At 37.0% G+C, this 25,673-nt stretch overlaps 1 protein-coding gene across 1 annotated transcript in view; it reads left to right on the top strand.

The window, feature by feature from the left end:
* The window catches only part of Morc4 (MORC family CW-type zinc finger 4), a 51,168-nt gene that overhangs the window by 7,733 nt on the left and 17,762 nt on the right, over positions 1-25,673 (top strand). Inside the window, exons 4-10 of the mRNA XM_052171419.1 lie at positions 5,082-5,299; positions 6,205-6,352; positions 9,332-9,464; positions 9,746-9,874; positions 12,235-12,354; positions 13,936-14,036; positions 23,388-23,477. Coding sequence (XP_052027379.1) covers positions 5,082-5,299; positions 6,205-6,352; positions 9,332-9,464; positions 9,746-9,874; positions 12,235-12,354; positions 13,936-14,036; positions 23,388-23,477 — 939 coding nt within the window. The remainder of the gene's footprint in view (positions 1-5,081; positions 5,300-6,204; positions 6,353-9,331; positions 9,465-9,745; positions 9,875-12,234; positions 12,355-13,935; positions 14,037-23,387; positions 23,478-25,673) is intronic.

Below are 25,673 nucleotides of genomic sequence, written 5' to 3'. Positions count from 1 at the left end.
AGGAACCCAATTTGAACACAGAGGTCTGTAAAAGTCTTCTAGTTAGCATGCCCTTCAAATTACCTTCTTAACCAGGTAAGAAAGGGTAGGAATCATGGAGTGACAGTTCCAGAAAAGAAGAAAATGGTCTAGGTGACAACCTGAATTTCTACATTATTCTGAGACCTTCCTTGGTTCCTCACCTAAATTCGTTCTTAAACCACAAGTGCTGGAGTTGGGATGACTCATGTGTTAGAACTGTGAAAGAGAACTAGACAGAATTCCCATACGCTGTCTTAGGTTTTACAGTACAACCGTGGAGAAATGGTATTTTCTAGCTATTGATAAGCTGAAGATAAATTCATGTCACAATACCGAGTTCATTTCATTATTTTTAAACATTCGTGGTTGAGAATGTTTGTGCTTGATTGTCTTCCCCTATCACTCTGTGCAAGATGGGTGTTTCTTCAACTCTTTCCTTCTTTAGTTTTCCTTTCTAGCAGATGTGGTTGTTAACTCTCCATGTGCTTCCTGAGCTAGAGTGTGTAAAACGTGGGTAACAATGGAGCAGTGCTGAGGAGGAGGGCAGGGGCTCAGCATCCTAAAAAATGAAAAACAAGTTCATTGTGTGGTAGTTTTATGTGAAAGTTTTATGAATTAGCTGTTTATGGGCAAATCCCTTTGATCTTTCAAAGAAACAAAAATAACATTTGGTCAAAGTAAGTGGTTATGTTTTACTACTAAGCAGTTTATATCTTTTGCCTTAGTCTCTGTTTTTTAAGAAAAAAATTTGTTTTATGTGTATGGCTATTTGCCTACATGCATATATCTCAGATTCTCCAGAGCTGGACTTAACAAACAGCTGTGCGAGCTTCCATGTAGGTACTGAGAATTGCACTTAGGGTCTTTGGAAAAGCAGCTGGTGCTGTTAACCACTGACCCATCTCTCCAGTCCTTCTTCTCTTAGTCTTTCTTAATTACAAGACTATTTGAGTGCCAGGTATGGAAGTGCATGCCTGTAAGCCCAGCAGTTGGGATCCATCTTATTCCTTAAAATTAATAGTGCATGCTAAAAGAAAGACACTTTTGGTAGGCTAGAACTATAATATTTATGTCTAATTCTGTATTACTATATTTTTCGTAAAATGGCTGGTGACCCAGCCACCTGTTTTTGTATGTGGTTACGTGTATGTGCATATTCGTGCATCTTTGTGCATATACATGTCCATGTGTAGAGGCCAGAGACTGATGTCAGATGTCTTCCTAAATTACTCTCAACTTTTTACAGTGTCTCTTATTGAACCTGAAACTTCTCTTCAGCTAGATTAGCTTGCCAGCCATACTCAGATACCCCTCTGCTTCCACGTCCTCAGTGATGGGATTATAGGCATGCTCTGTGGAGTGCAAACTTTTATGTGGGTACTGGAGACCCAAAGTCAGGACCTCTTGCTTACACAACATCACACAGTTTCCTCCCCAAGCCATCTCCATAGCTTTTATTGAAGATCACCTGACAGAGCTCCTCCCTCAGCATCTGGCCTCAGTTACCTGGGCGTCAAACAGTAGGTCCAACGAATACAAACACCTTCCACTTTTTCCTGTGCAATTAGTTATATGAAAGTTGATACAGGTATAAGATAGAAGAAAAGAAGAGGATGGTTTAAAAATAATTTCAGGGGCTTCAGAGATGGCTCAGTGTTTAAGAGCACTAGCTGCTCTTCCAGAAGACTTAGGGTTGGGTTCCAGCTTGGTGAAAATGTCTTTGCCTGCTGAAATAACTTGATGGCTCACAAAATGACATTTGAGGCAAAATATGAAGGACCAGTATCATCCCATTCAAAATAGGGATAGGGTTAGGGTTAGGGCTAGGGTTAGAGCACTTGTTCTTTATATTTAAAACTTAATTTTAGACAGTATTGTCAATGGATACTTAATGTACTGTATATATACTAGGTATACTTGTGATTGTATCTTAGAGTAAACGTGAATCAGCTAAAAGATATCATTTATTTAAAGAAGATCATTTAGTCTAATTCTAACATCTACCCCAAGATCCTACTTACCATAATTGTTTTTCTAGCCGCGCCTTGCATGTGACCAGCAGATATTGTTCTAACCAGTCTAACTCACCATGATTTTTGAGGAAAAGAAAAACCATTTTACACTTTACAGGTAGTTTTGAATATTACTGTATAAATTATTTTTTCTATTTTTCATCTTATGACATACTTACTTTGTATTTGGAAAAAAATAATAGCCATTGTGCAAAGTGTGCAAAATCATTGCGCCTGTCGCTGCAGGTTGACCTCTAACATTTATTGGTATCCTGTGCCTGTTTTCCTGACTCATTATGCTCCTCTTCCTGTTTTCTGGCTGATAAACCAGGGTGTGTAACTGAAGGAGCAGTTTCTTTCATAAACACAGAATCCCATGAAAATTTAACTCAAAAAGGAAAGTCTAGGCTGACTAGGTACTTCCCCTGGGTGACGCAGCACTTGCCTGTGCATAACCCAGCTCCTCAAGGGGGAAGAATGACATTAAATCAAAGAAGACCTTTCATTCAGTTTCTTTAAGGCCTGCTGTCCTGTTTGGCTTCTTGGATAGTATGGGAATCTGGATATGTATGTACCCTATATGGTCTTTCCCAGCAAGGTGGAAAGCCCCTTTGAAAGATCAATGATTAAAAAGGAGCACAGAACCAGGGATTGGGGGCCTTTTCTGCCTCTGTTCAGAATCACATATCACAGTAGGTCTGTTCCAAAACAGCAGCTAGAGAGTCAGTGTATGTATGCTTGTCAGTCACAGTCACTTATATTACATGTTACATCACCACAATATCTAGGAAACAAACGTGCAAATACCTGCTCATGTAGTTCCCTGGATTTTTTTTTACTAAGGTTTTTTTCCACTGGTCAGTATTCTAATTTACATCTCTCCCTAGATTCTAGATTCCTGACATCTTCAGAATAGTCAAGAGGAAGTTGCTATGTTCTTGTATTCCATCAAAAGTGCTAGGCTCCAAGTCTTGTTACAAGAGAGGGTGGAACAAGACAGACTTAGTGAAGAGCAAGCCAAGATGGCGCTTTTGACATTATCTTAGCCATATAAAGCTGTATAAACTTTACTTATACATTTCTGTCATTAAGCGTGGTATTCGGTTTGTATTGGGTGTTTGCTGTTAAACAGAATACTTAATGGTGGGACCTTTGGTGAAAATCTAAGAGAAGAAATAGAAGAGCGGCCATTCCTCTGCTCCTTGCCTTATCCCTTTCCATCTTGGTTTTGACCCTGCCTTTCCAACTTTTATCATCTGATTGTCTTAAAGTAACTAAGACAATGATTTATACACAAGCAGGAAAAAAATAGTTGACAAAGGTAGAAGAGACTAGAAAAATAAGAGATTGACAGTTTACCTGTTGTACCACTTTTCCTTGACTACCTAACTGAAAGTATTTTTGTGGTATTAGAAAAAAAAAACATTCAATCCAAATGACCACACAAATTCATTTCATGAGGCAGGTAAAAGGCCTGTTTATGAAGAGCTCTGAATTTTAGAGCTATCATTAGATGTGGAGTACAGATAAGGAACAGTACACTCCAGTCAGAATGAATCCTAGAGTCGGTTTAAAATTGAAGATTGAATATTACTTTATAATTAATATTACATAGAATATAACTTTATCTTCCTAATGACCTCATCTTTTCCAGTCATCCCTTCCACAAGAGGAATGAAAATATCAGAACCTTACCAGTTTATAAGCCTCACTTCCTGGAATCATTAAGGCCCAAATGTAATGTTAACTCAGTGTTCTCTTTTCAGAGGACCACTTCCCTGGAAACTGTTTTCATCTCCTATTAGATTTATTTGTAGGATGTACAGAGAGCTAGAGAACATCAGTACATATTACATAATATTATGTAACAGAAAATTTGAAAGCTGGTCCCCTTTATTGGGTAGTAAACACAAAAGCACAGTCTTCTGGAAATGGAAAAGTTGAACCATCTTCCCCACCGGAAGGAGTAAGAGCAGAACCAACCTGCTCAGTTGCATTATGAGGAGGCAGTGTCTCGTTCACTGCTATCAGAGAAGTAGTTAACCTGTAACACATGAAGTCCAGCAGCTATCAGTTTTGAGGACAAGAATATCAGTTTTATTAATATTTATGTCTCCAGTGCTTAGCATAATGCATAACTCATAGGAGTTCAATAAAAAAACTAGTGACAGTGTACATCAGTGTGAAATTGGGCAATCTAGAAACATACAAGCCTCAAAATCAATGTTATTTATGGTGGCAGAAGGTACAAGAGGAAGATCATTTTGTAGGTGTCACGTGTTTAAATATTCTTATACTCTGTTATTTGGATGTGTATCAGAGTATTTAAATGGAAAACATAAGAAAGGGAAGGAATCTGACTCACAGAGTAAGCTGATGACAGAGTTTACTGAGGTGACTCAGTGAGAGGCCTTTAATAGAACAAGAGAGACTTTATACTGCAGCTGTTTGCAGATATTCACAGGCAGAACTACCTATTTTTATCCCTTGGCTGTATTCCAGTGAACTGTCCCAGCAGATGGGACAGAGGCTTAAAATTGGGAGGGCTATCCTTTGGGTGGGGAGTTTGAATTGTCAAGATAAACGATCTCTTTAGATTCTTAGAGGGTGGTATGATCAGATGAAAAGGTGTTTAGTCCAAGTACTTCATTTAGTACTGTGCTTTTATGACCCTCTCCAGGTAACCTACGCTTTTCATATAGCCCTACCTAATAGGAGTCAGGGCTGATTTATTGAAACAAGAAAAGCAGCGGCACAAGACCTACTTGGCTCCTCTTGCTCTGTTAGCCAGTAGGAGGGAGCGTTGCATTTACAAAGTGTGACTGGCATATAGAACTGTTTAATATTTAAGTACAAACAAGCCACACTGGAAAATTGGTTTCATAGCCCAATGGTAATTTCCTATGTTTTGCCTGGAAGTACCAAAAAGTGTGAAAAAGAACTTGTTGCTAGTCTGCATGTGTTAGCCAAATTCTGTTAACTATTTTAGGACGCCTTTTACCTTTCTTATTTCTTTTTCTTTTCTTTTTTTTTCATCTGTAATTTCAGCTTTGGCTTTACAGATAAAGTAATAAAGAAAAGCCAGTGTCCCATCGGGGTCTTTGGTAATGGTTTCAAGTCAGGTTCCATGCGACTAGGAAAGGATGCTCTTGTCTTCACCAAGAATGGGAGTACTCTCGCCGTCGGACTCCTGTCGCAGACCTACCTGGAGTGTATCCAGGCACAAGCAGTTATTGTACCAATTGTTCCATTCAGCCAGCAAAGCAATATCCTTCCTAGAAATGGAGAGTAATTGGTTAAATCTTAGTCTGACTACTTTGGCAGAATCTCTTCTTCAGGCCAAATCCAGCTGTTACTTGATATTTCATATTTCAAATATGTTTTTTATATTTAAAGAGGTATTCAAATGTCTTAAACATAACTGAAATGTCCCTCTATTAAATATTTTTTTTAAATAGTGGACCATTAGCAGAAGTTGAAAGTTTCTTCTCTGTATTCAAATTCTTACTGTTTTAGTTTAATTTATCAAAGTATCTTTCGGCTAGCCACTGTTCCGTGGTAAAGTTCTCAGGGCCTTTGCCACTAAAGGCTCCTAGAAATGTCCTATTTACCAGCATATCTGCTAGCAGAATGGTTCATTTGTATATACCCAGATGGACTGTCATTTCTGAAGGGAGCAATATAGCCAGAAAAATTGAACTTACTGTTTGAAATTTTTAAATTTTGACTTTGAACCTTTTTTTTAAAAAAAATGAAGTACTTTTTTGTTTACATTGCATCTTTGCAGCTATATTCTGCAAGTATAACTGATTTTACTGTTTGAATAAACAGCCTTTCCAACTTCCCACTTCCTTTTTTCTGGTAGCAATAATGCCCATCCTTTGTGTGTAGATTTTGTGTCCACACGTAACCCCAAAGGCACTCTTTTGTTGATATTTATTAATTTACGTAACTGTATAATAATGTGTTTCATTATCACAGTCTCATGTATATAATGTGTCTGGATTATACTTGCCTTGCCCTCTCTCGTCCCCTCCCACTGACCCTCTTCCTCTTCACAGCTAAGCTTTTGTGTTTCATGTCCTTTTCTGTGACCCAATGAATTTCATTATAACTCTTCTTGATAGCATCCTCAGAAGATATTCATTTTCTTTGACTCATTTGTTTTTACAAAAAATGATTGTTACTGAGGATTCTTTGCCCAGCCTAGAAGCCATCTTGAACTATTCAGTTTTCAACAATGAAAAAGACCTGCTGTCTCAATTCGATGCCATTCCAGGCAAAAAAGGCACCCGTGTTCTCATTTGGAACATCCGGAGGTATAGTATTACAAGGATGCTAAATTCTCATAAGCAAATGGAGTATGATAAAGTACATTTTAATATTATTTTATTTTTTAAAGATTTATTTAGTTATTTTATGTATATGAGCACATTGTCTTCAGACACCCCAGAAGAGGGTGTCAGATCTCATCACAGATGGTTGAGAGCTACCATGTGGTTGCTGGGAATTGAACTCAGAACCTCTGGAAGAATAGTCAGTGCTCTTAACCACTGAGACATATTATTTTCTAGAGTTGAGTGGATGAACATTGAGACACATTTTTATCTTTTTGTATACCTCTCTGTAACTTTATTGATTATATTGAAATAATGGTTGTTGTTGATTAAATGCTGTGTAAATATGGTGAAAATATGCATATCCTGAGACTGTAGCTATAAATGATTATGATAATACAATGTAATATTATAGTGACATCCTCAGAATCCTTTATAATTTCTTTCATATATATTGCATTGTCTGAAGATTGGCAGGCAGATAATGGTTATTTTATACATTGGCCAGTTAAATGGATTATAAGAGAGAGATTATAGTGAAATATACATGATAGTTTAAAAATAAGAAATTCTTTTTTTCTTTTTTTATTCTTTCTTTTTTTTTTTTTTGCTTTTTTTTTTTGTTGTTTTTTTTTTGTTTGTTTGTTTTTTGTTTTTTTGAGACAGGGTTTCTGTGTGTAGCCCTGGCTATCCTGGAACTCACTTTGTAGACCAGACTGGCCTCAAACTTAGAAATCTGCCTGCCTCTGCTTCTGCCTCCCAAGTGCTGGGATTAAAGGCGTGTGCCACCACTGCCAAGCAAGAAATTCTTTACTAGTGTTCTTATAGTAGCTTAGAATAGAAAAAAATCTTTGAAGCAGATCAGTTTTAACTATAATGAATCTGAATTAAGATCATAACTTTAAAGCTAATATAACAATCAAGGGAAAGTCTATGATGCATCTTTTAATTTTGGCAAAGCACATAGAATACGTTTAGGGGGGTATTAGAGCTTAAACACAAAAAACCTTAAAAGCTTTTGATATAGCATAGAAGGATTACTTCTATGTTTAATAGAATAAACCACAAATATGCTCATCTTTTTTCCTATGGGTCAAATACTTATCTAATTTCTTGTTTTGTTTTGATTTTGGAGACAGGGTTTCTCTGTGTAGCCCTGGCTATCCTGGAACTCAGTCTATAGACCAGGTTGGCTTTGAACTCAAAGAGATCTGCCTGCCTCTGCCTCCTGAGTTCTGTGAGTTCTGTGATTAAAGGCGTGCAACTACCACCACTATATATAATGGAATACTAGTTTCTACAGACAGTGTAAATTATATTATAAAAATTATAATTAATTATAAAAATTATAAAAAATAAGCAGTAAGGAGGGCTTATATACCCCTGTTGGGAAAATCTTGATGATATAATTTGTATAACCAGGGACCATTTTTTTCTGTGGTTCCACATATTAAACAGACTCTTCTCTTTATATATTCTCAGTTATCCTTAAAAAGTTGTGTAGTTAAATAATGCTAAGAAAAGCTGCCTTAAAGCTTACTGTGTTGCTTTGTTGAAAGACTTCTCAGTCACATGCCTGTATTAATATTTATGAGAGCAATATAGTATTAATATCTCCCAATTTTAAAAATATGAGAAAAAACAAACATTTTCCCTGACTTCTTTTCTTAGCTGGGAAAGGTGAGGGGCAGGAACGATAGGGGCCTTCCTCAGAGTGTTTGTATTAGAGTGCACTAGAATAGTAAGAATCACAGTTACCCTGAAAAAATCCAGAATACACTTTTACTGTGGTGTGGGCTTTATACAGGCTGCACGCTACAGTGGTCCCTGGTCAACTGGAGCCTGGAGTATGAATAAGGTTGACATTAGAGCTTGAGGTGGCTTGCCAGGCTAAGAAGCCTTTTTCAATTTTATTTGATCATGCAACTTTTATTTCTCTTTTTCTTCTTATTTAAGAATATTTCCAGGGACTACTGTTCCATAGAGCAAATTTTGGAAACTATTGTTCTGGTATATATTGTCTTTGTAACCCATCTTTTAAAAAACAAAGTTTGCTTTTCAATAAATGTGAAAGTTTATGTTTTCCCCCTGACATTGGTTAATGAGGCTGCCCATGGTCTTGGAAGGAGCAAAGCTAAGTAGCCAAAAAAATTTAATAAATAAGAAAGGTCCATATGAAAGGGATACCAGTTGTTTTATATATATATATGATAAGTCTGTATTTTAGAGGGCAAGAAATAAATGATGTTCTTTAGCACTATAGCAGTGTATGTATTACTTTATAACCATTCAACAGCTAGTGCTAGGCCAGGAATGGTGATACATGCCTTTAATCACAGCACTTCAGAGGCAGAGGCATATATATATATATATATATATATATATATATATATATATATATATATATATATAGAGAGAGAGAGAGAGAGAGAGAGAGAGAGAGAGAGAGAGAAGAGAGACAGACAGACAGACAGAGACAGACAGACAGAGAGAGACAGAGAGTTGAGTTCTAGGTCAGTCTTGGATATACAATATGCATTGGGGTGAGAAAATACACAGGACTGGATGGATATGGGGAAATCTTGGTTTTTCTGCTGACAATGCCAGCAGAAGTTGATTTAGATTCATCTACTCACTCAGTTGGAAAAAGTGATACTAGTGACTTCTCTAGCAGTTGTTATTTAAGACCTTGGCATTGAGAATAGCTGAAATCCATTCAAGTCATCAAATCATAGATATTCCACATTCCTTTTTGTCTTTCCTGATGAGCTTGGTATCACCAAGAGTACGAAACATGGTAGACAGATTTATAATAGGACCAACTTAAATATTGTATGGTCCTCAAATTACATAGTTTGTAGTTCCTTTGGCGTGGTAGTTGGGAAAAGAAACATAGCTGAGTTTTGGCTTTTATTTCATTTCTGTTGGGTTCCTAACACAAATCCCATCTCTTTCACTCAGGAACAAAGATGGAAAGTCGGAACTGGACTTTGATACAGATCAATATGATATCCTGGTATCAGACTTTGATGCTGAAGAAAAAGTGATTGGTGGTGTTACCTCTGAGCTGCCAGAAACAGAGTATTCCTTACGGGTAAGAACAGTGAGAAGTACAGTTTCCCACAGTGTGTAAACATTATAGAGCACAATTGAAGTGCAGTTGTGTAGAGATGATTCTCTGCTGGGATTCCTTTTCACCATTTACACTAAAGCAGTTTAGTTACTGTAGCTACTTCCAATTCAAAATGATAGTTGAAATATTGTAACAAGTATAGAAACTAAGCCAAATATTTGCTTGGAAGGCTAGTGATGTCTTGAGAAGATAGCTGTAGAACTGGTAGTATGTATAACAATTTTCCTTTCACAAATCCATAGGCATTTTGTAGTATTCTATATATGAAGCCCCGGATGAAGATTTTTCTGCGACAAAAGAAGGTGACTACACAGATGATTGCTAAGAGCCTGGCCAATGTAGAATATGATATATATAAGCCTACCTCCACGGTATCCTTACGTGTAGTTGACATCTTCATTTTACGATTAAATTTCTATATTGGTACACAGCCAAAACACTGCCTTGTTCCAATTCAAAATCGTGTGCTAAAACATGCCTGCTACTGGATCCTAGAAGAAAGAATTTTTTAAGTGTCTGCACCAGTTTTATCAGAAACTATCTGTGAACTGTTAAATGAAAGTCACATGTATTTGAATATTGTAGCTCAGTAGATTTTAAAATCTAATATTTATCTATTTTTGTCTCAAGACAGGGCCTCCTGCATCATTCCATGCTGGCCTGGAACTCATTGTTTAGTATAGACTAGCTTTAAACTTGAGGTAATCCTCCTGCCTCAGCCTCCTGAATGCAAAGATGTTAAGTATATGCTTCCGTGCCTGGCTTTAAAATATTTTTATTAGGAATATTTATTTTTAAGTCTTCAGCATATACCAGTGAGCAGCCACATTTGACAATCTCATCCATAGATATCTACATTACATTTTTATTTATATTGGAATTTTGTCATATTTCTATTGATTAAAATAAAATTTTACTTGGACTCGTTAATCTTACAGTTTATGTTGTACTAGGTCCAGATTTGGACTTGGATGGAAATGAGTGAGTGGAAATTAAAGTTCTTTCTAGGAGGAGATGAGTCATTAAGAAGCTCAACATGGATTTCCTGGGAACTTCTCAGAATGACAGGCACTCAGAAGAACACTTGCTCATTTTTTGCACCTCATTGCACTGTGAGTGGATTTCAGATACTAGGGACAATCTTAAGACGAACTATGCTAATTAACCATCTTCACTGGTGGTGTTTTGAGGAGAAATTAGTCTTCAGAAGACTCAGAACTCAAGTACTAAAGAAAAAAAATTATTTTATACTGACCAAGAATACAATTCTTGGACCTAGAGACCTGTTCTCTGCATTTTAAAAATCAAAGACATTATTTTACATTGTCTTTTTTTTTTTTTACTTGTTTAAAATAAACTGTGAAGTTATTAGTCACAGTGGATTCTCTGTTGGGAAACACATACCTTCTCTGCGAGGAAATTTGCTTTTAAAGGCCCAAACAAGTCCAACTTAGAATCAGAGCTAACAAGTAAGAAAGTTATTTATAACTTCACCTCATGTAGGTTAAGATCCTAGCACTGTGTATTTAGCAGAGTCCCTCTAATGACATGCTTCCAACTCCTGTTCTTAGGATATGTACCTTTCCTGGGTCCAGCTTCTTAAGTTTGTGGGTTTCTATCAGACCAACTTAAATGCATGTACTTTATATTTATCCCTTCCCATTAATCCAGTTACCTTCTCATGTTACAATTCTAATTAAATAGACTCACTGTTGGCATGACTCAAATGAAACCCCAAACACTAGAATTGTTTTCCTGAGATGACTGCAGAACAAGGTAATTGATACTGATCTATTTATTCCTTAGTCATCAACTCAAAAGCCTCTTCACTCCTCTCTATGCTCTTTAAGTTTGATGATGCATTTCCTCCCACAATGTACCATCAGCCCATTACTTACAATTTTAAGAGTGTATAGCACAAACTATTTGACAATTACTATCTTTAAAATGTCAACTTTGTGGTATGTGAATTTTGATTAAGTTCAGAAAATTTTCTTTCTTTTTTCTTTTCTTTCTTTTTTTCTTTTCTTTCTATTTCCTTCCTTCCTTCCTTCCTTCCTTCCTTCCTTCCTTCCTTCCTTCCTTCCTTCCTTCCTTTCTTTCTTTTGGAATAGGTCTTATTTAAAGTTCCTCTTGAATTCTTTTTTTCTTTAGAGCCCAGAAAACTTTATATGTTCTGAGTCGAATATTAGTGTACTAGGTTTACAAGTTGCATCATGTTTTCGATGGTACCTGACCCACATCTTATGGTATTGATGTACACAGCTTGTCATTTACAAAGGCTGTGTAAGTTTTTTTTTTTAAGTATCTGTGGCAGATAGGAAGAGATTGACTTAAGCTTATGGTTTCAGAGGTTCAGTCCTCTGTGCAAGAAAGAGCTAGTGGAGCAGAGTAACTCACTTACTTTGTGGCAGCCAAAAAGTAGAGCCATGTGTGGTGCCACACAATTTTAATCCCAGCACAAGGGATGTAGAGACAGGTAGATCTCTGAGTGCAAGGCTAGCCTAGTCCTCAGAGTGAGTTCCAGAATAGCCAGGACTACCCAGTGATACCCCATCTCATCCCCCCCCACACAAAAAAAGAGCAGAGCAAGAGAATATATTTTTAAATTCCTTCTTTATTATGTCAATTTATATGCACTAACATTTGGTGGGGTTTTTTTCTATAATACAACAATTTTCTTTCCTCTTTAAGCCTCTGGTGTTTGTCTCCTTAATGATTTTCTTCTCAGAATAAGCAGGTGAGAATCACGTTTGGATTCTCTTGCAAATACCATAACCAGTTTGGAGTTATGATGTATCATAACAACCGCCTTATTAAAGCCTTTGAGAAGGTGGGCTGCCAGTTCAAGGTGAGTGTTTGTTTATCACGGGAGCCTGCAATGAATAGGAAGAGAAATCTTAAATCTTAATGGTTTTCAGCCCCTTCTCATGTAGTTGTTCGATTTTGATACTAAAATCCTTTAGCAGTAGGTGAGGTGTCCTATGTGGAAAAATTATTTCTTGGGTACTCATGTAGCAGCTAGATATGTGTTTATAAGTTGACTTCAGTGATAGTGCATCACCATATGTATTGGCTTGTTATTGTTTAAAATTGCTCTTATGGAGACAATAAAGCTATATTGGAAGGTTTATAAAATTTAGTGGATGAAAACCAAGATTTGGGGGTTGCCGAGATGGCCCAATGGCTAAGAGCACTGACTGCTCTTCCAGAGGTCCTGAGTTCAGTTCCCAGAAACTACATGGTGGCTCACAACCATCTGTAATGGGATCCGATGTCCTCTTTCAGTGTGCAGGTGTACATGCAGATAGAGCATACATACATAAAATAAAATTTTAAAAAACAAACAAGATTTGTGTCCGGGGCCTTCTATCTATAAGCCCTATCCCAGGGATAATCATTTCATTTCTTTGCGCTTCAATGTCTATGCTAGTAAAGTAGAAACAATGTTTTCTTTATCTCCCTTTCAGCTTAAAGGGTTGAAAGATGTTAAGTATGATAAATGATATGAAATATTTCATAAGCCAAACTACGCAAATGTTACCATTATCTTTGATGTTTTAATGATCACTTAAAGTAGTAATTTCCACAAGTGAGTCTTTTGTTCCTGTTTTGAAGAAAAGCTAAAGCTCAGGGAATGACAGACTGCTTTGTATTACAGTTTACAGTATATCAGTATTAATATTAGGACAGTTATGTAAGACCCAGGATGGATAACTGTGTGGATAGCTTGGTTTGTCTTGCTGTCGCATCTTCTTAAACAATTCCTAGTTATGTATCTTTGACTCTGGTAAAGAGTAAAGCAAGCTTTAAAACCAAGTCCCTTGCACTTCATCTTTGACTCTGGTAGTTGTGTGGTGGCCTGTGTGTGTGTGGCCATGCCTATAGTATGAGATTCACTATGGTCCTTCTATTGCACCTCAAATGTTAAAAGGAAATTTCTCTCCAGTTCTGCAGAACATTATTAGTATATCATTTTGCTTTTTGAGCAGTGTAAATTCTTTATTCCAGTGAGTCCTTTGGAAATCCTAGAATATAAAACACATGAAAACGGAGTTGTATAGATGATATATATATATATATATATATATATGCCAGAGCTGAGGGATTATAGTGAGCTGTGAATCACTGAACAATCTAAGAGACAGAAACAGGGAGAACTAAAGAATCAGGAGGAGTAAAGAAAGGGGAACCAATAATTTCGATATATTATATGAAAAAATATATTTTCAAAAATAAGGTGAAAAAAGAGAGAGAAAAGAACTTCTCAGGTTTCCATTTGTGAAAGTATATTCTAAGTTCCCCTCTAGATCTCCATGGCCTTTCCTTACCCATGAATATTGCATAATCTTGTTCATTATTTTTTTGGAATCAAAAGCAAATGCCTCCTGGATGTCAATAGTAATGTGTTGAAATTAACATTTCTTCTAAGCCAACCTGTGGAGAAGGTGTGGGAGTAATTGGAGTCATTGAGTGCAATTTCCTAAAACCTGCCTACAACAAACAAGACTTTGAGTACACCAAAGAATACCGGTGAGTCACTCCCAATCTGAGATGATGAGGATGAACTTCCCAGATACCATTCTGCTCTCCAAACCTCTAAACCATCACTAAAAAGCCAGTTGCTTAGGAGAAGTTAACTGATAATTACTTCAGAGATAGTTTCCAAGATTAGAAATGATTTTGTTCTTTTTCAGTTTACCTTTAGAAATTATGGAATATGGAAGTATTTTGGTACAATATTGCTGATGAAATGAAGGCCCTTATTTTTCATCTGGAAGCAAATGAATCTGAAGTTACTGAGCACATTTTGGGGAGAGAAATTGAAATTTGCCCTTTAAGTTTTCTTGAAGCCAGTGTGCACTTTTGGAAATGTCAGTACAACAGGAAGATATTTATGCTCTCATGGAAGCACGTAGAGAAGATAAATAGCTAAGCATCAGAAAGGAGCTTGGCTCTGAGGTTAAACCAATAAGGATATTTTAGGAATTGATGAAAGGAGCTGTTAAAATGGGGTTGAAGATAGATTTGGGGTTTAGGATACAGGGTAGATTACTTGCGTCACATCCATAAGGCCCTGGATTTGCTTCCTCTTATGTCTTAGACAAAGGACATGAAATGAGAAAGTAGAATCCTTGATTGTTATAAAAAATGTGGTATCTGAAAATATGAGTTAGAAGGGTGGTGGTGGTGCACGCCTGTAATCCCAGCACTCTGGGAGGCAGAGGCAGGTGGATTTCTGAGTCCGAGGCCAGCCTGGTCTACAGAGTGAGGTCCAGGACAGCCAGGGCTATACAGAGAAACTCTGTCTCGAAAAAAACAAATCCAAAAGAAAGAAAGAAAGAAAGAAAGAAAGAAAGAAAGAAAGAAAGAAAGAAAGAAAGAAAGAAAGAAAGAAAGAAAGAAAATATGAGTTATGTATGTCTAAAATTATTCATGTCCATATGCAAAACGGGACTTCATTTATTTATTGTTTTCTAAGCAAAATTTGTCTGTAGGGAACTTCCTTTGTAGGCCAGGCTGTCCTTGAACTCACAGAGATCAGCCTGCCTTCTGACTCCCAAGTACTGGGATCAAAGGTATACACTACCACTGCCCAGCTGAGGAGAGCCTTTAAATATGACCAAAGGAAATCAAGGAATGCTTCGCAAAACCATGTATATTTGAGCTTAAACTTAAAGGAAAATTAATGTCTTCTAGGTGAACTAATGAGAGGGGTATTTTAAACAAAAGGATAATGGATAGGTAATGGCACAAAAAGGTAAGAAAGAGAAAATATGAGACCATTTGCTATTTTTTTAATCCCAGTAATATTTTTCTAAGAGTGGGAGGAAAAATAATCTCTCAGAAATGTTTTTGGGGGCTCTAAGCTATGAAAAAATTAATAAAGCGTTCCTTCATTTATATGAGACCATAAGAACTTTAGATGCAGGATTTGACAGAGATAGCTATTTGAATGGCAACCCTAAATTAATTTTTGCACAATTGGGTTTGAGTCACTCAGGCTTATCAGCAGTTATGGCAATGGTGTGCCCTGGATCCAAATAAATTAATCATTTTCAATGTGGGTCTGACCAATAATTAAGACCTTTGACCACAACTTGTCTCCTAAATGTAAAAACTTAGAAGTGGCATTGCTTTAATGGAACCGAATATTGTTTCTTTTGAGTGAAAGTGGTGAATTTAGGATAATGACCTAAATAATATTTGTGAAATCTATTAGTTATTAAAAATGAGTTTTATGACTCTCCACATTCTCCTGTTACTAACATAAAAATCTGTACTTCTTTCCTTTGAATACATTAGGCCTTGGATTTTTGACGCCTACTTTTGGTATGTTGAATTTGACGTTTTTGTAGAAGGTCCAAATAAGGGCATTCTATAAATATGTAGGATTTCTACTTAAGTAGTTTAATAGATACTACATATTTTACTAAAAACATAATGAGAATACTAACCTACGTAGAGTTTTGTGCATAACAAATTTGCTAATTATTACCCAGTTCAGGCATCATTGGCATCTTTTTTTAATATTTATTTTTATTTTATGTGTATGAGGATTTTTTTTCTGCGTGTGTCTCTCATTAGTTCCTGTTGCTGGTAGATGACAGTAGAGGACATCAAATCCCCTGGAGCTGAAGTGACAGACAGTTGTGAGCTGTTGTATAGGTGCTGAGAACTGAATTGTGGGTCCTTCTTCAAGGGCTGCAACTACACTTAGCCATTAATTCATCTGTCTGGCTCCACTATATTTTTAAAGACAGGATCTCACATAGTTCACACTTGCCTCAAGCTCACTATGTAGCTGAAAGAGTTTTGAATTCTTGTGCTTCCTACCTGTATTTCACAAATTCTAGGATAATAAGAATGAATCCATCATGCCCTATGCCCTTATATTTTTTTGCTGGGGACTGAACCCAAGTCCTTGCTTGCATATGCAAGTGCAAGCAGTACTACTGAGCTATAATCCCAGCCCTTTATGTAAACTTCATGCAAAGTGAGAGATTTGGGATAAAAATATAGGAATTTGAAACCAGACATAGGGGTCTAGATCTCTAATCCCAACATCCAGGAACTATGGTAATGGGGTTGTGAATTCAAGACCAGACTCTTCTACATAATGAGTGCTTGGGCAGCCTCATTTCCATAGTAAGACCCACCATTCTGTTTGCCCCTATCCAAAAAGAGGAAATTGAGAAAAGGATTAGAGAACACTGTTTGCTATCACAAAATCCTGTGAGTATTAGATTCAAAAGTACAAATGATAAAAGAGATGCAAACCATCATACTACCAGAATATCTACAAATAAATCGTCTGTAATATATCACTTTGAACAATCTGTGGATATTAGACTTTAGCTGTAAATATTGTGGTTCAAGCTTAAAACATTTTAGAGTCAACTTAACCTTTAAAAATACAACAACCAGAGCATATTAACTGAGCAAGCCACTAGCACATAACACAGTGACTAGGTTTTATGTAATCTTCCAAAGAATTTCAAAATTGCTTACTTTAAGGACTTTATATTCTATTTGTGATATAGATTATCGCACATCTAAAAGCTGTTAAATAGCAGTAAATGGCTGATAGATCAATTGAAACCTTTTTGGTACTACACAGGGAAATGTGCCCTGAGGGGATAAATGCAGCAAGTGTTAGGTATGATTTAAGATAAATTTTACACAGATCTCTGAGTTTGAGGCCAGCCTGGTCTACAGAGTGAGTTCCAGGATAGCCAGGGCTACAGAGAAACCCTGTCTTGAAAAAAAAAAAGCAAGCAAGCAAACAAAAGATATTCTTTAAAAGGTACAAGATTGGAACTGGAGAGGGATGGGCTTGGTAGTTAAGAACACTGGCTGCTCTTCCAGATGACCCAGATTCAACTCTTTAGCACCCACATGATGGCTCACAAGTTTCTGCAACTCCAGCTCCTAAGGATCCAATTTCGAACTTCTGGCCTTCATGGGCAACAGGCACACATGCACGCAGAGAAAAATACCCATATGTCTAAAATGCATAATAAAAAATTTAAAAGGACACAAGATGTCCAGGGGGAAGGGAATTCCGGTGTGTAGCTGTGGCATGAGGTATGGCATTGACAAGGACTCCGAAGGGGAAATGAGATGGGGGGGGGAGGGTGTACAAGAGTGAAGAGAAGGCCTGGAGGGATGGCTCAGTGCTTAAGAGATCTGACTGCTTGTCCAGAAGTCCTGAGTTCAATTCCCAGCAGCCACATGGTGGCTCACAAACATGTAATGGGATTGGATGCCCTCTTCTGGTGTGTCTGAAGACAGCTACAGTGTACTCATGTACATAAAATAAAGAAATCTTAAAAAATTAAAAACAAAAATAAAACAATCTACTTAGAGAGAGAGAGAGAGAGAGAGGAGAGAGAGAGAGAGAGAGAGAGAGAGAGAGAGAGAGAGAGAGAGAGAGAGAGAGAGAGAGAGAGAGAATGCAATGAAATTGACAGTACTGCTGGCCAGATTTTAGAACAGAGACAGGAAAATATTTTCTTTTTTTCTCTTTAAAAAAAAAATTACGCTGTGCGGTGGTGGTGCACGCCTGTAATCCCAGCACTTGGGCACTTAGGAGGCAGAGGCAGGTGGATTTCTGAGTTCGAAGCCAGCCTGCTCTGCAGAGTGAATTCCAGGACAGCCAGAGTTACACAGAGGAACCCTGTCTCGAAAAAAAATTACATTTTTAAAAAAAAGATTTATGTATTTATTTAATGTATATGAGTACTCCATTGCTCTCTTCAGATACACCAGATGAGGGCATCACATTCCCTTACAGATGATTATGAGCCCCTATGTGGTTGCTGGGATTTGAACTCAGGACCTCTTGAAGCGCTCTTAACCACGGAGCACTTCTCCAGCCCCAAATATTTTCTGAGATGGGCAGATGTAGGATTTTGTAGCCCACCCAATCGCTTTCCCACCTTCTCAGTTCTGTCATAGTATGAAAGTGTATATATGCTGTAAGCGAAGGAGTGAGTACTGTGCGCAGTATGATTTTGTTCATGAAATAGGCAGAGTTTCCAGGCTTCAGTTTACACACTGATTTCTTAGAACCCCTATTTCTGAACTGTGTTTCAAGTTATAACTAAGGAATTCAGAGGAACCAGGTGATAATTTATATTTCATGGAAGAACAGTGATATTCCATTTCGACTTATAAACAACAGAAAGTGTCTTCAGTTGTAACAATTCGCCATAAATTCAGTGGCTTAAAACAACACTAATTGTCTGTTCTAGAGGTCTCTAGGTTAGATGTCTGACTCAGATCTTACTGGGCTAAATCAGGGTGTTGGCAGCCTATCTTCTTTTCTGGAGGCTCTAGGGGAGAATCCAATTCCTCTTTTTCTCCAACGTTAGGGGCTGCCAGCATTCCTTGGCCCAACGCCCTCTTTTCTCCAACTTCAAAGTCAGCAGTGATGAGTCGCATCCTCCTTACATTGCATCAGTCCAGTAAAGTTGCTTCCATAATCCCATTTCCCCCTCTGATTCTGACTCCTCTGCCTTACTCTTCCATACTTAAAGGTTTACATTAGGATCGTTTGGAATAATCTTCCTACTTTCAGGTCAGCTCATGAGTAACAGTAACTTTTACTGTGTAACTTAAGAGACTCAGTAGGTTTAGGGATTGGGACCTAACTTCTTTGGAAGACTATTATTTTGTCAATATGTCCTCTAGTGCTTCAAGACTTTTTTCTCATATTCAGAAGTGATTGCCCTGTCTATCCCAGTGTCGTCAAAAGCATCAGTCTAAAGTCTTAGCTAAACTTCATAAGCGCAGAAGTCTCATATTTCATATCCAAATTACATTTTCTGAGTCTGTCACACACACACACACACACACACACACACACACACACACTTTACTGCTAAAATATAATAGTGTGAGAAGCAGAGGACACCAGGACACCACTTATTTAAATATTGCACTAAGTGAAGTTGAAACTGAAAAGAACAAAAGTTCCAGGGGCCAAGCAATTTTACAAATCCAGCTAGGCAAATTCCATCCATGGAATATCTAAAGATCAGGCATAATGTTCTGGGGCTTGCAACACTGCCCTCCATCATCGAGTCTCTGCTGTTCAGGCCTTATGGCACAACTCTCAAAATTATCTGTTCATGAAGACTAGTATATTTTTACAGAAGGATAGTATCATCAACTTTTACCTGCACTAGTGTTTTGGAAGTATTTTATTTCTTGGGATGATAATATAATTACATCATTTCTCATTTCCTTTTCCTCTGCTCCTGTATCCTTCCTCCCTTTCAAATTCATTGCCTCTTTTTTCACTAATTATTGTTGCATACATCTACATATGTGTGTATACATAGATATTCCTAATTCCAACCTGCTCAGCCTTTAGAATGTTACTCCCATGCATGTTTTTAACAGTCCAATACAATTCTTTCATTATACATTCTCCCCCCCCCCATTTATTCCTAACAGTCCAAGCTGAAAAAGTTTGTGTTCCTCATCTCAAAACCCTTGTAGATTTTCCACGAATGTGATGTATAGTCATTTCATTTACGAAGAGGCTCTAGACTGGTCTTCCTTAGATAATCTTATTTCTTTTCTTGGCTTTGGCTGAGACAGCTGTGAAGGTCTATGAGTCACATGCTTAATATTGCCAAAAAGCCTTAGATGTGACTGAATATTTCCTTTCAATCTTACTAATGATTGTCGAACCCCACTCTTTATTCACAGAACTCATGTTCCTAACATGATCATTTTAACATCTTTTGTGATTTTTCACTAACTGATTTTTTTTTTGTCGAATCCTGCTTGCTTTCTGATAATTGGTTCTTCTTTAAATTATCGTTTCTTTCCTGTATTTTACATGAGCAGCCAGAGGACACAACTCCAGCAGTTTACCTGGAAATCTCAGCTAAATGTCCAAATTCATCATTTACAAGCTGTGTTTTCCATGGGACTAACTACAGGACATGTCTCTGCTAAGCTTTCTCTGACTGTGTAGCTAGGATCATATTTCAGCTTTTCCAGGAGTGTGTTGTTCATTTCACCTGAGCCTTGATTAGCCGTGTCTGCAACGTTTGTATTCCTAACTCTGCTTTTGATAGATTTGGGCATTCTTAAAGACAGTCTCTGTTTTCTCCACCATGCTTCTCCACTCCCTTCTAAACCCTCCAGTTTAATGAACACCCATCTCATATCTCTATCAGAAATCTGTTCAGTGCATGTTATACTCTTGGCATGTTTCTCAAAATTCTTTAAACTTTTACCATTTTTTGTATTTCCTTTTTTTCTTGTGTAGCCTCAAGATCACTATATAATAAAGATGACCTTGAACTCCTCATCCTCCAAAATGTCCCAGGCTGCCAAATTTCAGTTTCAAGGCAACTTCCTCATATTTAGGTGTTTTTTTTTTTAATAGTAGTACTCTGTTTCTAGGCACTACAGTTTGCCATATTTTTTATTAAATTTCTATATATTTGTGTGTGTGTGTATGTGCGTGCGTGCGTGTGTGTGTGTGTGTGTGTGTGTGTGTGTGTGTGTGTGTATGCATGCAGGCTCAGGTCATGAATCTTCATAGCAAACTTCTTTACCCACTGAACCATCTCAAAGACAGTGTATTCTTTTTGTCACATCATATACTTTTGAATTTGGGTTGAATTGGTTTACATTTAAAGCAATCATTTGCAAGGGATGCCTTCTGTCATTTGGCAATAAAATAAAATAGCTTCTTTAATTTCCTATGTTGCTGTGTTTTATGTTCAGGTGATGTTTTATAGTGGAATGTTTGAACTGTTTTCTCATTTCCTTGTATATATATTATCTCACTATTTACCCTGTAGTTATAGAGAATGCATTTCACATGTTTCTGCCTCTTTCTCTTCGTGTTAGATCTCTACGATGCCTATTTTCCTCAGGTCTATATTTTATTTTGGTTTCTGGGTTTTTTTTTTAGGTCTTCTGTCTCTTTATTGTCATTTTCATTTTGTTCAAAAGTTGATTCTTGACTTCCTTCACATCTTTCTAGGGTTATGTAAGCATTTTTAATCCAGAATTTTCTCAGAGACAGTTTCTTTGGATTTCATTTTTTAAATCATACCATATTTTTTAATATTCCTTTGTATGCATCATGACTGTCATAACATGATAATTCTGGAAATAAGATCCTCCTCACTTTCACAGGATTTGCTATGTTGTTTTTCTGTATATGATGTTGGTGGTGTGTTTTGTTTTAAGTTGTCTCTGTGCCAGGGACCAGGCAGAGTGTAAACCTAAGGTTTTCTCATTTGTGTTCTAACCTGTATCTTCCTCTGGAAATTCACTGTGGCTTTTTAATGTATATATGTGTGTGGTTATATGTATCTATGCATGCATATGTGTGCATATATGTATGTGCCTGTGATTTTGAGTATCTTCATTTTCTAACATCTGGTTCGCTAAACAGAAAAAAAAAATGAAGAAGTGAAAATAAAGTTTCATTGCTTTGAATTTTCTGGACAATATTTTATCTAGAGGAGAAACTTATAATCATGGAGAAATGTATCCAAAAAGGCCACTTGCCCATTGTGTGACCAAAAGTAGCAATGAGAGCACTGATCACTATCCTTGAAGGAGAGCATCCTTCTTTCCTGTCATGGTTCTTATAAGTGGCTTATGGGACACATGCAGGATTCTCTATCGAGAAGCTAGAGGTGGAGAATGTATAACTATTACTCTGCTAAGAATAGAAATGGACCAAAATTAACCACAATTTACCATCTCCATGTTCCAAAATATTGTAGTTAAATGTTAACTGGATTAGATTCAGACTTCTATAGCAACTGTGCAGTAAAACATCGAAGGAACATTTTTCTTATTAGTACGCTATCTCTGTGATCATGCAGATTCTTCTGGGAAGGAGATTAATTCTACATGCCTATTTATCTTCCCAGGCATTCATCGAATTTCCTTTATCAAGTACATTTTGAAGATGAAACAAAGAATAATTCTGTGTTTAGGAAATTTATAACAGAGAGATGAAGGCAATGGTAGTAGGAGAGAGGAGCGGGATAAGTTAATACAGGAGCCTCTGTATGATTATTTTAATCTCATGTATGCAGTGGGAATCTAATTTAAAAAGAGTAAAGTGGAGGTAAGGAAGAGCTATACTTAAGAAGCATTCTGCAAAAATAATGAATAATGACCCTGAGGGGGAAGAGAGGTTTGAAATTTCTCAAGTTTATAGTGTTCCAGGTACATGTACATTTACATTAAGTTGCAATCCCTGGGGATATAATTTGATAGGAATTATTCATTAGACAAGAGAGCAAACTCAAATACAGCTTCTAATAACAGTGTTGTAGAAAAATGTCGAAGAAACGTCTTTTGTATTAGTACTATGCTGTTATGATTGGTGTTTGGATGCAAGGGAACTATAAAGACAGATAAAGTTAATATTTGATTGTTGTTAATGGATAAGGTTTTGTGTATGCTCTTCTCATTTTTCTATTTGATTCTGAAAATGTAAAAATTCATCAGTGTTTATGTGTGTCCTGGTTTCGAAGTGGTGCCCTGTCATAGTCTCTAATGACAACTTACTCATTCTGTGACTCTGTAAGCCTTGAAAAAACTAGACCATTTTACTTTGGGAGGTCTTAGAACCATTTCAACTTCACAACCAAAGTGACCATCAAATATTATGATGTTAATATTGTGATTTTTTTTGTTGTGTTTTTCATTATGGTTTTATTATAGGACTTTTCAAAGGCAATTGACTCTTGTTAGTTTTTTACGTTCGAGGAATTCAAAACTATGTGGACTAGTTGAAAATGCTGGATTCTGTTAAACAGGAGCTTCTGAGAGATCAAAACTTATTCAAATGCTGAACCTTGACATACTTCTTGCATTTTCTTTCAGGTTGACAATAAATGCCCTTGCCCAGAAGCTCAATGCTTATTGGAAGGAAAAAATATCTCAAGAGAATTTTGAGACCTCACCTAATTCCAGGCTAGTACCATAAACAATAAAATAATACAAATACAAAAATAATACAAAAACATTAAGGGTGCTGTTCTTCCATCACTTGGAAGAAATGAGGATAAAATAGTGTTTTTCTCATTAGGGATGTTAGTTAACTAACAAGAAGGCACATGTACTAATTACATTGTTTCATCTCTGTGTTCTGTTTTAAAATGTATGTGGTTTGGATTATAAATGTGAAGAGTTTAATGCTGTCAGTTTAGGAGAGACTGTGTTACACTGAGGGATTATGGCCATTTAAATCAAGTACTACTGGGTGAGAAGTCTAGACCTGCTTCTTGATAACTGAGCACTCTTTTTGTTTGTTTGTTTGTTTGTCTTTGGTTTTTGAGACAGGGTTTCTCTGTGTAGCCCTGGCTGTCCTGGAACTCACTTTGTACACCAGGCTGGCCTCAAACTCAGAAATCCACCTGCCTTTGCCTCCCAAGTGCTGGGACTAAAGTTGTGCACCACCACCACCACCGCCCAGCCAGCTGAGCACTCTTTATGAGTGAGTCACTTCACCTCTCTGAATTTATTGAGTTAGACTCCATGCTATTAGAGCAGTGCATGGCGTAGAGTGGTGTTCAGACATGTTAACAAGTGTGCTACATTTTTATTGTTATTAGATATATTCTTTATTTACATTTCAAATGATTTCCCCTTTCCTGGATCCTCTCCTCCCTGAAAGTCCCATAAGCCCTCTTCCTTCCCCCCTTCCCCCATCCACCCCTTCCTGCTACCTTTTTGTTCTTGCTAAATATTGGGACTGAACTGGTATTTCAGAGAAGAAATGAGAAGAAATAGTGAACTAAGCATATTAGAGGAAACGACACATTTCTGAATCTGTGCCTTACTAAGTAAGAAGAAAAAATCAGCACAGAAAGCAGACAGCATAACAACATACATAGTTATGGCCTCAACAAGTTAAATATTAAAGTGCTGAAGATTACACTGTACCCCCTCATATGTTACTCCTACTGTTTTAAATGAAAACTGCTAGCTCAAGTTATGTTACAGAATTTTGTTTCAGAATGCAATCCTAATGCTGTGCATGTTTCTTATTCTAAGATCTCAGCTCATGTTTATCGTCTGTTTTGCCAAAAATTCAAATTCAAATGAGATGCCATTTTGCCTTTCAAAGTATCAATGATAAATGTAGTGAGACAGATGTTCGTATATTACTAGAGCATGTAAGAGCTAGCAGTAGAATTTTAATAGCGATTGTTTATTGAGTGTTTATTTAAATTCTAGACATTGTTCTTAGCCCCTTACATATAATGATTTATTAATTCACAAAACTCTGAAGTATACAGATATTATTACTTATGAGATCGAAAGCCCAGTACACTAAGAACTTTCATCATTTATACAGGATTAGACAAGTAGAACACAGTGAGCTAAGCTTCAAATTAAGCAACCATGTCACTGACGCTACAATATTCTAGCAAGAGCAATATAGCATAGCACCTTTAGCTTCCTATTTACTACCAACAGAAATTCTAAACCCCTTCTTTGTGCCTGGATTGAAGGATTCAGCATGGTCTGTCTGTAGCCCTTAGCAGCGAGTTGCTGCCCCTTAGTGTTCTTGTCATCAGAAATGATGCAGGAATCTGTCTACAAGACATTCGTCTGTGCAAATACGTCTAAAACCAAAGCTAACACGACCTTTCCTTTCTTCTTCCACTTGTGCTGAAATTGCTTTCTATGGGCTCTGGCTCTGTAGTTGTGTGGAAATATCAGACAGCAGAGGTCAGGCCTGAGCTTAGATAGATTGCAAGTCTGGAATAACCTAAAGCAATGGGGAGGTCCATGGGGAAACTTGGCTAAATAGATATTTTAAAATGAGGACATTGGTTTGAGTGTCAGAAGTGCCTCTTATTTTCTTCTTTATAAATTTCCCTGTTTGTAATTTTCTACAATACGGTTGTGTTATTTTTATAACTAGTAATAAACAGGATTTAAAACAATGAAACATCACTGCAAGGAGTCATAAAAGAACCAGGCCACTTTATTGAATAGTCCAGTGGAAGAGCAATAAAATACAACATGCAAACAACTGCACCCTGGTAGGAAGGTGGACCTGAGGTGCACTCTCCTCCTTGTGTCTTTTCATCAGTCTCTGTTCTCTCTCCAGTACAACTTTTCACATTATGTATTTGTCTGTCATATGCACACTACACC

This window comes from Apodemus sylvaticus, chromosome X (assembly GCF_947179515.1).
Source record: "Apodemus sylvaticus chromosome X, mApoSyl1.1, whole genome shotgun sequence".
Classification (NCBI taxonomy): Eukaryota; Metazoa; Chordata; class Mammalia; order Rodentia; family Muridae; genus Apodemus; species Apodemus sylvaticus.
The sequence above is the reverse complement of the archived record's forward strand: the minus strand, read 5'-3'. Positions and strand labels throughout refer to the sequence as shown.